The sequence below is a fragment of the Pseudorca crassidens genome, chromosome 1, assembly GCF_039906515.1.
Source record: "Pseudorca crassidens isolate mPseCra1 chromosome 1, mPseCra1.hap1, whole genome shotgun sequence".
Lineage (NCBI taxonomy): Eukaryota > Metazoa > Chordata > Mammalia > Artiodactyla > Delphinidae > Pseudorca > Pseudorca crassidens.
In genome coordinates this window covers 39977495-39994099 of record NC_090296.1, presented here as the reverse complement: position 1 = coordinate 39994099, position 16605 = coordinate 39977495, and the positions used below count along the sequence as shown (strand labels likewise).

Here is a 16605-nt window from a genome sequence, read left to right as displayed (position 1 = left end):
CCAATGTCTCTGAGAGAAGACAGTTTTCTTTGTATTATTATTTTCCTGTATGCAATGCATTTTTCCTTCTCTTCTTACTTTCAGGTATTTTGTTTACTCTTTGATTTCCAGCTAGCTGATGGTGATGTGCCTAGTTGTAGAACTTTTGAACTAGATTACTAAAATGTTTGAATCTGTATGCTGATTTTTCACCAAATTTGGGAGATTCTCAGCCATTGTTTTTCAAATATTTTTCTTCCACATGAACTTAGCTCAAACACTTGGCTAAAACCTGAACTATGAAAGCATGGGGGAGAGTCCTTTTGTTTTGTTCTTTCCTCCTTGGACTCCAGTTACACATATTTCAGACAACTTGATGTGTTATTCTTGTTCACTGAGGTTTTGTTTATTTTCTTTCCAAAGGTTTTATGTTCTTCAGATTGATTACTTTTTACTGAGCTCCTTCGAAGTTCATGGCCATCTCCAATCTGCTACAAAACCAATTGGCTGAATTTTTTAACTTCGAAGATTTTATTTTCAATTCTAAGTTTATTTAGTTTTTTAAATATTATTTTCATTTCTCTACTGAAATTATCCTTATTTATATTCATTACAATCACCTTTTCCTTTGATTATTTGAACTTATTTATAATAGGTACTTTAAAGATGTTGTCTTTTGCATCCAACATCTGAGTCATCGTGGGGCTAGTTTCAACTGAATGCTTTTTTTCCTTGATGATTCACATTTTTCTTGTTACTTTGTATGTCTAGTGACTTTTGACTGTGCACTGGACATTATGGATGAAATGTTGTAAAGGTAATAGATTCTTTCATCTTCCTATAAAGAATATTGCTTTTTGTTTTAGCCCACAGGGAAATTACTAGTTGATTCCTTTGACTATATTGGTTTTATAGTTTGTTATGCTGGGCTTATTTCAGTTTGAGTCTTATTTCTAATGTTGACCCTTCTAAAGTTTTAATGGAAAACCTGGGGTGTCTTCCAAGCCCCTCTACCTTGGCCAGATTCAATCTCCTAACTCAGTCCCTACTGAGGTAGGCTTAAACCAAAATGTCTAATCAAATTTTTAGCCCACTAGCTGTTACGTTTTCTAGGTTTCTTGGACTCTTCCCCCATGCTTTCATAGTTCAGGTTTTAGCCAAGTGTTTGAGCTAAGTTCATATGCAGATTTTGGGGCTCCCTCTCTGTGGTTTCCTCTTTTCTGGGGTTTCCTTCTCCATTTCCAGCTTCTCTGGATTGCCTTGAATTCTGTCCTCTGGCACCTCGAGTCAATAATGCTTGTGATTTCTGCCTGAGTCCTTGATGCCCTGTGCCTCATAGACTTAGGAATACTTTCAGCAGAAAAGTAGTATAACCATGGATCTCATCCAGTGAAATTTCCTTCTTTAAAAATACTCGGGGCTTCCCTGGTGGCGCCGTGGTTGAGAATCCGCCTGCCGATGCAGGGGACGCGGGTTCGTGCCCCGGTCCGGGAAGATCCCACATGCCGCGGAGAGGCTTGGCCCGTGAGCCATGGTCACTGAGCCTGCACGTCCGGAGCCTGTGCTCCGCAACGGGAGAGGCCACGGCAGTGAGAGGCCCACGTACCGCAAAAAAAAAAAAAAAAAAATCGATCCCCTCCAGTTTCTGCCTGCTCCTGCTCACTCCCTATGCCTTTAAATAGTTGGTTTAAATTTTTTTCATGAATTCATAAGTGTTATTAGGTTAGTTCAAGTCTCTTACTCTGCTGTTATCATAACTGGAATCCTCAATATTGTAACTTACTTTTCCCTAGTGTAGTGATCTTTATGTTACTAATTTTAGTAAAATATTTTCTATCTGACTAACTCATATTTAAGTATTACAAGTGCTGTCTCTTTGTTCATATATGAAATAAAGTTGTCAAAACATCTCATACAAGGTGTAGGGTGACAAAACAAGTGTGCATCGGAGAACCAGATTGTAATCCTTCCTCTGCCACTAACTAGCTACTTGACATATAGTTATGTGCCTTAAGTAGTCTCAGCCTTAGTTTCTATTCTGTAGAATGAGAGAGTTGGGTTATATCAATGTTTTTCAAACTTAAAAAAAAAGTCAGGACTCTTGTTTTTTTCCCAACAGAATCTTATAAAAATATAAACTGTCTTAAAGCAAAACAGCCCTGATTGTACAGGGTGTATAGCTCAACCTGCTCAGTGCAACTACCCACATCTCCACTTTTACTGTGGGTGGCATTGAAGCTCCTTTGTGGAAACCCAGACCTCCACAAAGCATAGTCTGAAAAAAATCAAGGCTGATGATTTATAAAAATCTTTTCCTATCCTGCCTGAGTCCAAGAATGGTTGGATTATGCGTCTAAAAATGTGACCATTTTTTTTTAGGATCTGACAGGGGCAGTTGTCAACCTTTGACGCTCCCTTCTGCTTTTTCACTTTAACCAACTTTTTTTTTTTTTTAACATCTTTATTGCTTTACAATGGTGTGTTAGTTCCTGCTGTATAACAAAGTGAATCAGCTATACATATACATATCTCCCCATATCTCCTCCCTCTTGCTTCTCCCTCCCACCCTCCCTATCTCACCCTAACCAACTTCTTGTTCTTATTTCTATCCTTATCCAACCACCCTAGGCAGACATTTGCCGTGGGTATTTGAGAAATCTGGTATATTAGGGATTCCTGCAATTGTAGCTAAAAGTGGCACCCAGGTACCGTACCACCAAGCACAGCCCACCCCCGCCTGTCTCTACAACCCATCTATAAGATATGAGCAGTACTTCCCTGCACCTAATTGCTCCTGTGTGGGTGGGAAGGAATTAATAAGCTTGGATCTTCACTGAGCATGTATAAGGTCTTTCTCCATCTGTAAAATAGCAGCAGTCAGGCTTAAGAAATCCTCTCTTTGCATCACCAGTTGGTGGTTTTGTTGCCTTAAAAGAAGCAACAAAATGAGCAGGTGTTGAGCACTGCCCACATCCAGACGGCATTGCCAACTCTCACAGAGTGCTCCACCTCTAGGCTTGGAAAAAAGTAGAGTGAGGGAAGGAAGGTGATACAACCCACATTTTCAGCTTAATTTTCTCCTATTCCAGCCTTTGTTTCTTTCATCCTTTCCCTACAGCAGCTCTAATGATGAGTTTGCAAGTCAGACCCTGCGAGAACAGGCATTCTTCCCTTTGCATGTAAATGCGAGGCTTCCTAGAAGGGTTTCCACATAGGGCACTGCCATGATGAGGCATAATAATAATCGTTAACATATTTAGCATATCATATGTCAGGCATATACTAAGTACCTTTACATGGTTTATCCCATTTAGTCCTCTCAACAACTTTAAGAAATAAGGAATAGCAAAATAAGGACCCTGAAGTTCAGAAAGATTAAGGAACTTGCTTAGATCTTAGACCAGAGAATAGAAGATCCCAGATTCAAACTGAGGTAGCTTGACTCCAGATTCTGCACTCTTAACCACTCTAGCCTTCACTGATGTTAGACTGACAGGCAGTTTCTGTGGCACTGGGGTCCCACCTTCCTGTCTCTTAATTGTGGAAGATGAAGATGGCATTTCCTCTGCCCCTCTTTACCAGAAAAAAAAATTCACTAAACATCAGAGGGAGACATGTTCCGATGGCACTGCTGTAGAGACTTGATATTGATGTGTCTACAGATAACTCTCTTTTTCTGTCAAAGTCATGAACTTCCTGCCAGTGCAAGAAGCCCACAGTGGCAACTCAGTAGTGTGTGAACAGAGGGATGGAGCTGGATGGCTGTGCATCAGAAAGATTGCAGAAGAGTCTGACTTCTCTTTGGTGGTAGCTACTGAGGGGGTGTTTAAGATCTCCTGCATTCTGTGACTGAGTGAAATGCACAATCTCAACTTCAAGATGTATTCACATCCATGACATTTGTGCAACTTTTTCTCTGTTGTTTTAGCAAGATAATTAGATAAAGAGATTAAGTGGTTTGTTTTGTTTTTTCGGGTACGCGGGCCTCTCACTGTTGCGGCCTCTCCCGTTGCGGAGCACAGGCTCCAGACGTGCAGGCTCAGTGGCCATGGCTCACGGGCCCAGCCGCTCCGCGGCATGTGGGATCTTCCCGGACTGGGGCACGAACCCGTGTCCCCTGCATCGGCAGGCGGACTCTCAACCACTGCACCACCAGGGGAGCCCAGAGGTGAAGATTTTATTACAAATTTCCATCATGTCCTTTCCCAAGTGCATATCTTGAAAGGGGTTTGAACTTGGTATTTATACAGTGTTTCAGAAAGTACTATCTTATGTCTGAAATAAGTGCTACAACTTAGATGAGACTTTGTGATTTTCAAAGATTTATGTTGAATGAAATCCAGATCAGCTATTTAGTTGTTGACACAGACTCTTACAAGGCAAGTAGCAGCTGGGATCTTTCAAAAAGGTAGGAGTCAAAATTTAAATTTGAGAAAATAACCGACCAGTGAGAGAGCTTGGAAAATAATGTGGCAAAACCATTGACCTGGAAACCTGGAGACCTCCGTTTGGTCCTGGCTTGGTATAACCATGGGCAAATCAGTTTGCCTCTTTGGACTTTGGTTTCTTTTCGTGAAAATGAGGGAACAGATAGATGCTCATGAAAATCCTTTCTAGCCCAACTTATGTGATTTTATCGTCTTAGTGACCAAACGCAGTTGTATAGATTTTAACCTGGATTTTCTTCCTTGAAGAAGCAGATGGTACGGGGAGCATAATGTAGTCATTAATAATATTGACTTTGGAGCAAGACCACCTGGGTTTGAATCTTGGTTCCACTATTTATTAACTGTTTTGACTGTGGCAAATTACTAACCTCATGGTGCCTCAGTTTCCCCATCCACAGAATGGGAATAATAAAGTATTGACTTCACTGGGTTATTGTAAGGAGTAAATAAGTTATCATATGTAAGATTCTAGAACAGTGCCTGGAACATGATAAATGCTTTATATGGGATTGTTTTTATTGTTATAATAGCACCACTATTGATTTCTGTTGCTGCTCAGTGGTTTCTAGGAGAGATGGTAGGTTTCCTTTTTAAACAGAGAATTCCCTGAGATCTTTGGGGACTCAGGTTTAGCATAACATGTGCAGTTGCATTTATAATCCCACGAGGAGCAATGGGCCAGTTATACTGCAGCCTGAGTGTGTTCACTCTCACATGGACTGACTCTTCTTCCCACTGCTCTTCTCTTCTCACAAAGGAAGCAACCTCTTGGCAGATTTCAGGGTGGAAATGGTAGAACCCTCTCTCACCTCACTCTGAAAAGTAAGCTAGATATGGCTCTAGTGTCCTGATGCAATGATGTTTGATGATATGTGCAGTGACTAAGAACAGAGATTCTATGTTCAAGTCCCAGCTTTGTTACTTTGCTAACTTTGTTGCCTAGGGCAAGTCACTTAACCTCTCTATGCCTCTGTTTCCTGTCTCTAAAATGGGAAGAATAATAATCATCCCTACTTCATGGTGTTGCTGTGATGATTAAATGGGATAATATATGCAAAGTACCCAGAAGGTGCCTGGCATATAGTATATGTTTAGTAAATGGGAAGCATTATAATCACTGTTATGATTCTTATATCGAGTGAGGAGAATATGTGCTCTGTGGCTGATCAGTGACTCACTGAAAAAAAGTCAAGGACTACATGCTGGTAAATGAATGAATTCTAGTTCCTGATTTTATACATGAGGAAATACCCATGGACTAACTCACTTAATTTAAAATTGAGGACTTTTGACTATTTACGTTTTTAAAAACTGGCCTAGTAATACAAATGGAATGGAATATCAGAGTTGGAAAAAGTGCCAATGGATGTCTAATCCAGCCACTTCACAATGCATGTATCTCCCTGAGTATCTCCCAGGTGCTTAGCTGGTCCTATACTCTAAAGGTGGAGAGAGTTTAGTTTTGGTCCCATTCGTCTCTGGGTATCTTCCATATGTGATGGTCCATCCCATGCCAGAGCACTATGCCCAGCACGTTGAGACGTGAGGAGACTGCCCATTGTAATGGCATTCTGTTGAGACAGCAATGGAATCTTTTCTAACACTTAGCTTTTCAGGTCCTACCATGGGGCTGGTCACAGCCAACAGTAGAATTGAGTGAGCTGAAAACAATATTATGCTCTTATGTTCAGGGATCAGCTGCTCCATAAAAGAGAGAAACAGATTGAATGTTGGTGCCTGTCAGGTAGAACGTTTGGAGTTGGAGAATTTAGATCTAGAAAAGACCTGGGAAATTATCCAGACATTAAAAGTGAAGGTATTTCTTCCACAAATGAAGAAACAGGGTCAGAGAGGTTAAGAGACTTGGCCACATAGACTCAGCTAGCTAATGTGAGCACAGAGAATAAGAGTTCTTTCTGCCATCTCTCTCCCATTCTCTGGCAGAGTGTTTAGAAACGTGGTCTCTAGAGACAGGCTGACTTGATTCAAATCTTGATTCTCCCCTTCCTGGCAGTACGATCTTCAGCCAGTTGTAGACTTTTCTCTGCCTCAATTTTCGTACTTGGAAAATGGGAACAGTAATAGGGGTTTTGTGTGAGATATGTGTAAGGCGCTTAGGACAGCGCCTGGCACATGAAAAGCATTCAGTCTGTTATAATTACTAATTTCCAAAGAGCCTCAGGAAAATCAACTCTTAAGCCAGAGAATAAATGTTTTGGCCAGGCTGGTGTTTAAAGTATTTTCTCTCACTTAAAGTATTGCTTTTTAATTTCTTCTTAGCCTCTGATTCAGAAGTGATCTTCAGGACCCATCTGTGAATTAACACCCATATCCTTCCCAGGAGCCACTGTGTGACTTTTGGATGGAAAGAGTAAATCTTTAAAAAATAATTCCCCATTATTTATCGTTTCCAAATCTCACTCAGCAAATGTTTACAGAGTAGCCTGCCACGCGCCTGGCACAGAGATGATGCCTGGAGGGATGCAAAGGTGGGCAGTCTGATGTGCCCCTTCCCTTCAGGGTGTGTACAGGTTAGGTGGAATGGGCGGCAATTAAATAGGTAATTCTGCCACAGAGCTGGAGGGAGCACTGACAGGACAGGACAGGGAGTGATTTCACAGCATGTGGAAGGAGCCTTAAGTCCCTAAACTTGATTTAAGGGCTCAAGGAAGGACTCTCTGGAGGAAATGATGTCTATGCTGAGACCTGAATGGTGAGCTAGATTCTGGACGAGTCTAGACGGGGCTGGAAAAGCATATTCCAGGCACAGGAAAGCATGTGTGAGTGTTGCTGGGGAGCGGGGAGGAGCGCTCAGGGTTTTGGGAGAAAATACTGGCTATCCACCAATCTGTCCAACATTTAACAAGTGTTTATTAAGTACTTACTAGGCAGCAGGAATTGCTTTACATACCACAGAGACATCAGTTAACAAAACAGGCAATGTCTTTATTTTCATGGAAGTTATGGGAGAGAAGAAAGAAAGAAAGAAAGGAAGGTGGTAGGTACGGGAACAGAGCTGCTTCAGGTAGGAGGATGGTCAGAGAAGTGTTTAGGTTGAAGTGTCAGTCAAGCTGAGACCTCCGTGGTGAGAGGAGCCAGCCAGGTAAACACCTGCGGGAGGGGGAGTTTCAGGTGGAAGGAGCAGGACAGGCAAGGGCAGAACTGATCATGGTCACGGCCTGCTGGAGAAACAAAGAGGACAGAGCAGTGTGCTGGGGTGGGAAAAGTGGTGTGAATAATTTAAAGGGTGTTTGGGTTGAGTCATTGGTGCTGAGAAAGGCATTTCTAGTATAAACTAGTTATTTATTAACTTTTTAAACCCATACAGTGTGGTGTCACTTGTCAAAACTGGAAGTTTGGGGAAGATCTCAGTTGCTGATATCTCTTCTCTGAAGTGGGGCTTGGCTCTGTATGTTTTAATAACTGAGGTGAGGCAAAGAGAGTATTTTCCGTCATCATTGACTAGAACTACACATAAGGCACAGGTGCAGATTGCTGTCCTGTTCACAGTCATGAGCACATGCCGGCAACATAACACATCAGCAGGGTGCCCAGCTCAATAAGAGGGCTCATTATGTTAGTCAGGGGTGTCCCAGTGGTTTCTCTTGGGTCTAGCCGTGTACTTCTAATTACCCTCCTGAGCTTTCTTTTCCTGTTTCATTCCTGTGGACTCAAATTTGTGTTTCAGAAGTGCTTTGAGGGCTTCCCTGGTGGTGCAGTGGTTGAGAGTCCGCCTGCTGATGCAGGGGACGTGGGTTTGTGCCCAGGTCCGGGAAGATCCCACATGCCGCGCGGAGCGGCTGGGCCCGTGAGCCATGGCCGCTGAGACTGCGCGTCCGGAGCCTGTGCTCCGCAACGGGAGAGGCCACAACAGTGAGAAGCCCACGTACCGCAAAAAAAAAAAAAAAAAAAAAAAAAAAGTGCTTTGAATTCTTTCTACCCAGGTTCAGTCTGCTTTGATCCAGACTGATTGACCATGTTCTTCTATCTCTCTGGATTATCTATCTCTGTTTTCTCATGGGCCCCGCAGGAGACTCATTGCTCTTGTTTGCTTCCAGTTAACACCTTTGGAGTTGATGAGAAGCTGCCCACATCTTCTGACAGCGACGAGGAGGTTATCAAACAATTTGAGATTTCTGTGCCCCGGTCCCAGAGTTTCCGCTCGGGAGCATCTGAGAAAGGAAAGCAGACAGGACTGGAGCATAAACCAAAACCCAGCCGCTGGCTTTCCACCCACGAAGAGGCCAGCACAGAAGTGTCTGCCTGCAAAGGTATTCTTTGCATCAAACCTTTCCTTTATCTAGACCCGGGATGTCTAATGGTAAGAACGTTTTTGAGTCACTGCACTTGCATCTAAGAGTCCAGAGAGGAAAAAGAAAAATAGGGCAGGACCCAGAGGCTGGGACAGGGCAAAAGGGCTGCTTCAAACCTCACAAGCAGCCTCGTTGCAGAGAGAAAGGATCAGACGTGCCAAAGTCTTGACCCCCACTTGTGGGATCCCTTCCTTTCTTGTAGGTTACTGCTTTGTACAGTTTGAACACTAACGACTATAACGGTATTTACCAAGCTTTGTAAAATCTTGTTGCCTTCTGACGAGGACAAAAATTTTACATAGCTGTCTGCTGACATTGCACTTCTGTGCCTTTCCTCCCATTTGGAAACGTAGAGTCTATTTTCCATATATCTATGTAACCTCAGATTTTTGAAGCCTTACTTTCGATAGTTTGTAATATTAAAACAGTAGGTGTGCTTTATCTTCCAAATAAAAATATGTGTTATAATAATATTAAATAACCTTTTTCAAACAACACATGCCTGGCACACCCTCCCTCATTCCCCGTAGTTTCTGGACCCCAGCCCGTGTGAGAATTCATGGGTCAGAGCAGGTTTTACGCCAGCCCCCATCTTCATCGTAAGTTTGCCTTTCACCAAGGGAGAGGAGGACACTCAGAGGTAGGGTGAGCACAGCCTGTGACTGCGGGTGGGCCTTGTCAAGGGTCCTTCTCCCTCCCCACCATGCACACAGAAGAACCTAGGAAAAGAACAGTATGATATTTCTTAGTGCTTTCCCCAGCGAAGGTCAGGCATCTCTCCAACTCCTTTATGTCCAGAACCCTGAATAGGCACAGGACGTTGGAACAGGGAAGGGTCTGTGAAGTGTATTTGGTAAAAAGCCAGAGAAAATGTCATACTGTCCACTGTAGTGACCTGGTCTAAATGACCTGGGTTCTCTAGTCTTCTTCTTTCCATTGGGCCTGTGGTCCGTCCAGCCAATGGGGGCATAGTTGATCTTCCTTGTTTTTCAACACTTAGTAGTAGAAAGACAAAAAGGAGAGTGCAGGATTGAGAGAAGGTAACAGAGAAGAAATTTCTGATTTGGTGATGTGGATGAGGCAGGGGGAAAAGAGGAAAATTAATAAAAAGAACCCTATTTTTCAGCAGGAATATAATAATTTGCTGACCATCATGTAATTTTACTTATTGGCATGGGCCTACGTAACATTTTACTGCTCTCCTTTTTAGCCCCAGGTAAGCCAGGAGATAAACTCCCGATGTAACCAAAGCACAGTAGCAGTAGCTAATGGCCCTCTGTCATCTCCTCACCCCCTCTCCTGTTTTCTCTTTCTCTGCTGTTACATCACAGCATTCCTCTCTCTCCACTGAGACGGCAAATGTTAGCTAATGAAAGTTAATAGCAGCTGATCCCCTACAGTAGCTTGTTTAATTCTAAAGCTAATGGCCCCATTTCCCAGAAGCCCAAGTGTCTAGATTTTGATTTATACAAATGGCTGCTGTTCTGAGAGTTCTCACAAACACTCTAGCCCTCACCCTTCCTGGAATTAGCAACAACTTTTGTCATAACTGGTGCAATTCTGAAGTTTTTGACAGATGGTGATAGAAAGGCTAAATTTTTCTCTATCGGGATGGAGGAAAATGTCCACTACATTCAATGAATTACCTGTAGATTTGGAAGAAAATCATCAGGATTTTCATAGGAATGATTAACTGTGTGCTAAGTTTTAGGTTATCAAATGCCATGGAAATGTTAATGTAATTTTTATTGCATGAGTTTTTTTTCTGTGTCCTTTTTTTTTGTTCATCTTTAGATCAGTGAATTTGCATCGGCAGTAAAGAATAAGGAAAAGATTAAGCATGAACCCCAGAGAGGATCTGTTTTTTGGTGCCTATTCTCTTATCTATTTAGTTATTTTTCCCTCTACCTTAAACACAATTTTCTAAGATCAAATTTAATTGTAGACAATTGTTTCACTTAAAAAATGCATTCAAAATGTTGGACCAGTGAAATTCAAGGTCCAAACCCACGTAAAAAATCTTCATATTCCAGGCAAGTTCTCTCCTGTCTCACATATCTGATTTAGTGTTATTGTGCATTCATTGTCCCTGTATTCCTGATAATGTCAAAGAGGGTTTGAGCCAAGTGATCTGAATCAGAAGTTGTGCGTGAGGTCTTTACGCACGAAAGGTGGGCTGCAGAATAATAGCCCACTTATTGGGCTTTTTGTTTGTTTGTTTTGAGCAAAGCCTTATTTTTGCTTGTGAAATATTTAGTTCTTAGGGTGTTTCATAGAAGCTAGTCATTACCTTCCTGGTGTCATTTAAAACAGGTCAAGCATCCCCAGAATCTGTGCTCACTTTTGTTTAGGATGGTGTATCAAGCAAGATTGTATCAATCAGATATGAAGGGGATTTCAGGGTGAGATATATATATATATATATATATATATATATATATATATATATATATATAAAATATTTCAAGAGATTTATTGCAAAGAAGTGACTTATGCGATTGTAGGGGCTGTGTAGGCCACTGGAATACGCAGCTCTGAAATCCACAGGACAGGCTGCTGGGAAGGATAGGCTGAAACTCTCAGGAAGGAGATGAAGCTTCAGTCCATAGATGAAATTGCTTCTCCTCCAGGGATGCCTAAGTTCTCCTCTTAAGGCCTTTCAATGGACTGATTATGTAGTATAATCCCCTCTACTGAAAGTCAGTTGCTTAAGGGCTTTAATTACACCTACAACATGCCTTCACAGTAACTCCTAAATTACTGTTTGATTGAATAATTGAGGCCTATAGCCAAGTTGACACGTAAAACTGACCATCACAGATGGTTAGCAAAAGTATTGGTATATGGGTGATGGAGGGAGGGGTCTGGGAGTAGAAAGAAAGTAATTGGATAATAGGTTTACACTCCATCAAAATGGGATATGAACTAAAAACGTTCCTCTACTAAAATAAATATGGTTGATGTGACATACTTATGCCCTGTAATTTCTAAGAAGCCAGGATACATTTCTCGACAGGCAATTACTTTTCCATATGTGTTTAAGGTGACATGACCTTCTTTAACTTAAAGCACAGGAAGACTGCTTTATGTAACAGTGAATCACCTTTCCCCTTACCCCTCCTTGCAACTTGACTTGTCCCCCAGATTTGCCTTTCTAATTCATTCCTTGCTTGTCTGTCAAGGAAAATGGTTTGTTACATTAATATAGTTCTTATGTTTTTCAGTTATGAATAGCTTTTCAAGGCTTTAATGTAGCTTTTGAAAATTCCATTATTACTGATCTAAGTATTATCACCGTAGGAGTTGAAGTCATGAGACAATTTTATGGGGGTAATTTCTTGGCAAAGTTAGATTTTGTGCTGAGATCCTGCTGGGTGCTACACACGTTGATGAATGACCCACTGTTTAATAGGACATTTTAGTGTTCGTGTGTGTGAGGAATGGATGGGCTAATTAGAGCCTGAGAGAAAATTCTGCTTTGTGTTATGGGGTTTTTGCATATGGAATACCCCTCGTTCTGTCATTTTCTGTGGCCATTTTTAAGGGCGTTTGCCAAATAACGGAAAATGTGAATGTAAAGATGTTAGGTGCCCTATGACAGAGCTTCCAAGAGGCCTGAAATGAGTTATTAAGAATAACAGGGCAGATGGGGAACATCTCAATGGCTTGCCATGGTTTGGCAAAATCCCAAATCAGGAGTCTGAAGTTGTGCCCTGGAAACCAAGTCTTCCCAAAGATGTTTTTATATGGTCTGCATAGGGTGATAACGTATTTTAAAATTTGGGTGTTTATTGTAGGTGGGTCATATATTGTCTGCTAAACCACTGTCACCACCACTCGATATTGCTGCACACCTGACTGTTTCAAATATTTTTTATCTGCCTAGCATTTAAAGTTATTTGAGATTTAGTAAAACCCAGTGGTAGATAAAGACTATGCAGTATACAGATGTGGCTTAGCGCCTTCAAGGACGTTATGTTTTAGCTCGGATTTTAAGACCAACTATGGGAGCAATTGCTATCATACAGTGTGTAAATAAGAGCTGAATTTACTGTATATACTTTGTCATCCTCACTAATCCTGTCTGTATCTCTAATTTTCTATCATCCTGGGATGGGGCCCACTGGAGAAGAGTAGAGGCCCAAGAGATACGACATCGTTGTCTACTTTCTGGATGTGGAAGCAAGTTAGGGTGAAAGCTGTTGCTTAGGGAGACCCTGTCAGTTTTTCCTTATTATCTGAGGGTAACCTGGACACTGAGGAAGAGGAAGGGGATGAAGAGAAAGAGAATAGGATGACACGAAGCCTGAGAAAGACACTGAGCCTGAAGGAGTCAGGGAAGATTCAGGAGTTGTTGGGGCTTTGGATGGACAGGAGGAAAGGACAGGAGGGAGTGCTTGAGGACCGCTGTGAACCAAAATACACAGCTAACATTTTCATGGACCTGTGAGACCACAGGTGTCTGTGAGTTGGGAGGTAGTATAGCAAATGGGATTTGCTGGGTTGGTTGAGGCCAGACAGGTCAGCAAGGCTAAAATTTATGGGAGGGCTGGTGGTTGCCAGGCAGATATTATTTCATGTGTCCACAATGACTCTCTGATGGCTTTTATCATCATTTTATAGATAAGAAAACAAAGGTTAAGGCAGTTCAAATGTTGTTCAGGTTCTTAATGCAGAGCTAGGATTTAAACTCAGATCATATGAATCCAGGTCCAGTGTTCTTTCCATGGAGTAAGTAGAGAACTTTTTGCTTGAGAGAACCACTGAAGCCTTTTGAGCAGAGGGTGATATGGCGAACGTGGAAGAGAGACGGAAGAATGGTAAAGCCAGGAAAACATATGATCTCTATAGCTGATTACTATTCTTGCTTTCTAGATTCATCCCGAAGGTCCTGTGGTCATTAGCTCCAACCAAATGCTAATGTGTTTATTTTATCCACATAATACTCATCCTTTATACTCATATTATTATAAAGCATTAAACCTTCTTGTACCCTACATAATGAACTAATGGGTTTCGATTTTATGGATCAAATTTATCTACCATATAGATGAAAGTATGTTTCTGCAGGTGTTGTTTAGTGAGTTTGTTTTTGCAGACTTGACTGGTGTAGTTGCTACTGCTCATTTTCTCTACATAAAAAGGTGAAACATGATAATATATTTGAAGGAGTTTCCTTTTTGCAAATTTAGGTTTGGATGGAGCCAGCCAACTGACTTATTCTGAGAATCTGTCTTATGGCGAAGATGACCCCATCTCTGCCCACTCACAGTCCCCTCGTGAGGTGGGGGACACCAGGCACCATGGCACATCTCCCCAAGAGACCCGCGTGGTCCGCAGCCTCAGCCGGCAATCCACACAGGGCAGCTTGGAGATGGAGACAGCTTTTAATAACCGGAGATTTGAAGATTCCTATGCCACTGACAGCTCCTCCGTGTGGAGTCCAGAGGCAAGTTGTTTGTTTTCCATTTTTTTCTTGCTCGAGTATTGTGTGCTCTCTGGTTGGTCGTTCTCCTTCCCCTCCCCTCTCCCTTCCCCATTTTCCTTCCCCCCCGCTTCTTTCTCCCCTCCTCCATCCCTCAAGAAAAACTTTCTCCAAAAGAAGGAAGCATTGCTTTGAAGAACAAACACCTTAAGAGCCTTTAATGGAAATATATTTTTTGTTCAGATGACCAAGGCCCAGCCCTTATGTGTGCCAATAAAAGAATTATATATAAGTGGAATCTATCAAAATGGAAAAATAAAAAGAAGCATGGTGGCAGAATGAACCCAGCAGCCATCAGGCTTCTTTTTTATATATATAACGGGTTTTTAGTTCTTTAGGGAGACTGGATTATTTCCTTCGTGGTTTCAATTAAATGGAGTTTATTTTTATTTACACCAAATCTTGAGTTATGATTCTTTGCATGTGAGAATTATTCGAAAATGAAACTAAAATACAATGCCCCTGCAAATGAGATTATGCAAGATATCATGAGGAAGATCTTACAGTATGAGCGTATTTGTTAGCTCCGAACTGAATTGAAGATCTAGGCGATGGCATTAGTCTATCATGATCCTCTGGCCACTGACTTTGCTTTTTGGATAAATCTCTGATAAAAGACGCGTCGTCTAAATTTCTTTTTCAATTGAAACTTCCTCTCGAATATGCCTAGACACCCAGAAGTATGACTGGAGGTGACGATGATAGAAACAACCATTTTTGAGCAATTACTATGTGTCAGGCACCGTGATAAGAATTTACAAACATTGTTTTACCTTACAGGCACTTATGGTTATTCTTTATTAGCTAGACCCCTCTGATTATGATTCTGTGACATTAAGAGATATTAAATAGTGGTGTCTAGTACCTACTTTGAAATTAATTTTGATGAAATAAGTCACGTAACTCTATGAAACTTTTAATTTGTGCGAACAGAGGAAGGAGAAGGGTGGATGGATTTTGTTAGTATCAGTCTGACTGAGAAAAGAAACAGGACGCATCTCTTATTAGGACCTGGACTGTCACAAACACCAAATGCTCAAATGCTTCTCCAAATCAAGGAGAAGAAAAATAATCACAGATAGTTATGTTTCAAAGCCTGACTGCTAAGGCACTGGGGCATGTAGAGAGCGCCTAAGGAGATGGCACAGGTGCATGTGTGCCTGGGTGTTGTGTTACTGCTGAGGACCGGAAGTGGCCACACAGATAGGTGGCTTGTGGCTGGTTAAAAGCAAACCTTCATACAGAGACCCTCAAAGCTATCAACCTTATACGTTTTGTAAAAAAAATTGTGCTTCCCTACCAGTTTACTGCCAAGAGTCATATCACATCCCACACACTAACATTTAATGTTTAAAAATACTATTCTTTTTGGCTCTCTCGCCACAACAACAAAACGGAACTGTTTACCTGCCTATTGACAGTCTCTCCCCTTGATAACTGTACCATTAGCCTTGGAATCGCTTTCTCCAAGTAACCTCCCATTTACCTGCCTCATGGAGCTTTAGTAGAAGATTTGGTGTTGAGGGCACTAAATGTTCTCAGACTCCAAAAATACCCAGACATCTCTGTGTGCTCCATTCAACCTCCTATCTATTTTGAGACAAAAACTGTAATTTGGTGCTCCTACAGTAGAACCTCAGATGCAGCTCGGAGGCAGTTCCCGTAAATGCCTGCGTTGCAGGCTTAGCTCGCCTTTTAAGAATTGATTTATTTGCCTCTTAGCTGTATTAAGAAGCCTGTCTTCCCCTGCGTATCTGGCATCGGGAACACACTGTGGGTCTGTTTACTTTGGGCCACACAGATGACATTAACACTATCTTGCTAAAACAGAAAGCCTTTCGGTTTGATAGAAAATCTTTATATCTTCATGGGTTTTGACAATGTGACACAAGTATTCCCATCGTAAAGAAAAACCCAGGATACGAGAGCTAAAGGAATCATTTATTCTGCCTCAGAAGGGAACTGGTCATGCAGTGTGACTACCTGTTAGGCTGATGGGTTTGCAAGCCCTGCTGTTCTCTGCCGGAAACGGCTGTCGACTTTTTCCTGCAGACCTAAGGCTTGGCAGGGAAGACGATGGGAGGGTGGCTGGTGATTTTGAGTGCACAGAGAGGCAGCTGTCCCACTTTTCATCTCCGCTTTCCACTGATTAACTGATTGGCCTTGAGAAGTTAATTAAAATCTGCCAAATGGGGATAAAAATGAAGAGATTTTTGCCTCGCAGGAAGGTCAGATGGATTAGTGGTATTAACAGTACCCACAAGAGGAGCGCCTTTAGTTGCCTGGTGATAGGTAGAGTGTGTTGAAATAATTAATTGCTATAAAAATATCAGCCTTCACAAATCTTGGTCTCAGATCAGCCCAGGAAGGGGCCACAAAG

The 16605-nt window shown here is 41.8% G+C and overlaps 1 protein-coding gene across 5 annotated transcripts in view; it reads left to right on the top strand.

The window, feature by feature from the left end:
• SYT16 (synaptotagmin 16) overlaps nt 1-16605 on the top strand; it is a 280210-nt gene that overhangs the window by 202463 nt on the left and 61142 nt on the right. For all 5 annotated transcript variants that reach the window (XR_010942488.1, XR_010942490.1, XM_067733949.1 and 2 more), the window contains exons 3-4: nt 8486-8698; nt 13933-14189. Coding sequence is in view for 3 of the 5 variants with exons in the window: in XM_067733949.1 (XP_067590050.1) it covers nt 8486-8698; nt 13933-14189 (470 nt within the window). In the remaining 2 variants the exon portion in view is untranslated. The remainder of the gene's footprint in view (nt 1-8485; nt 8699-13932; nt 14190-16605) is intronic.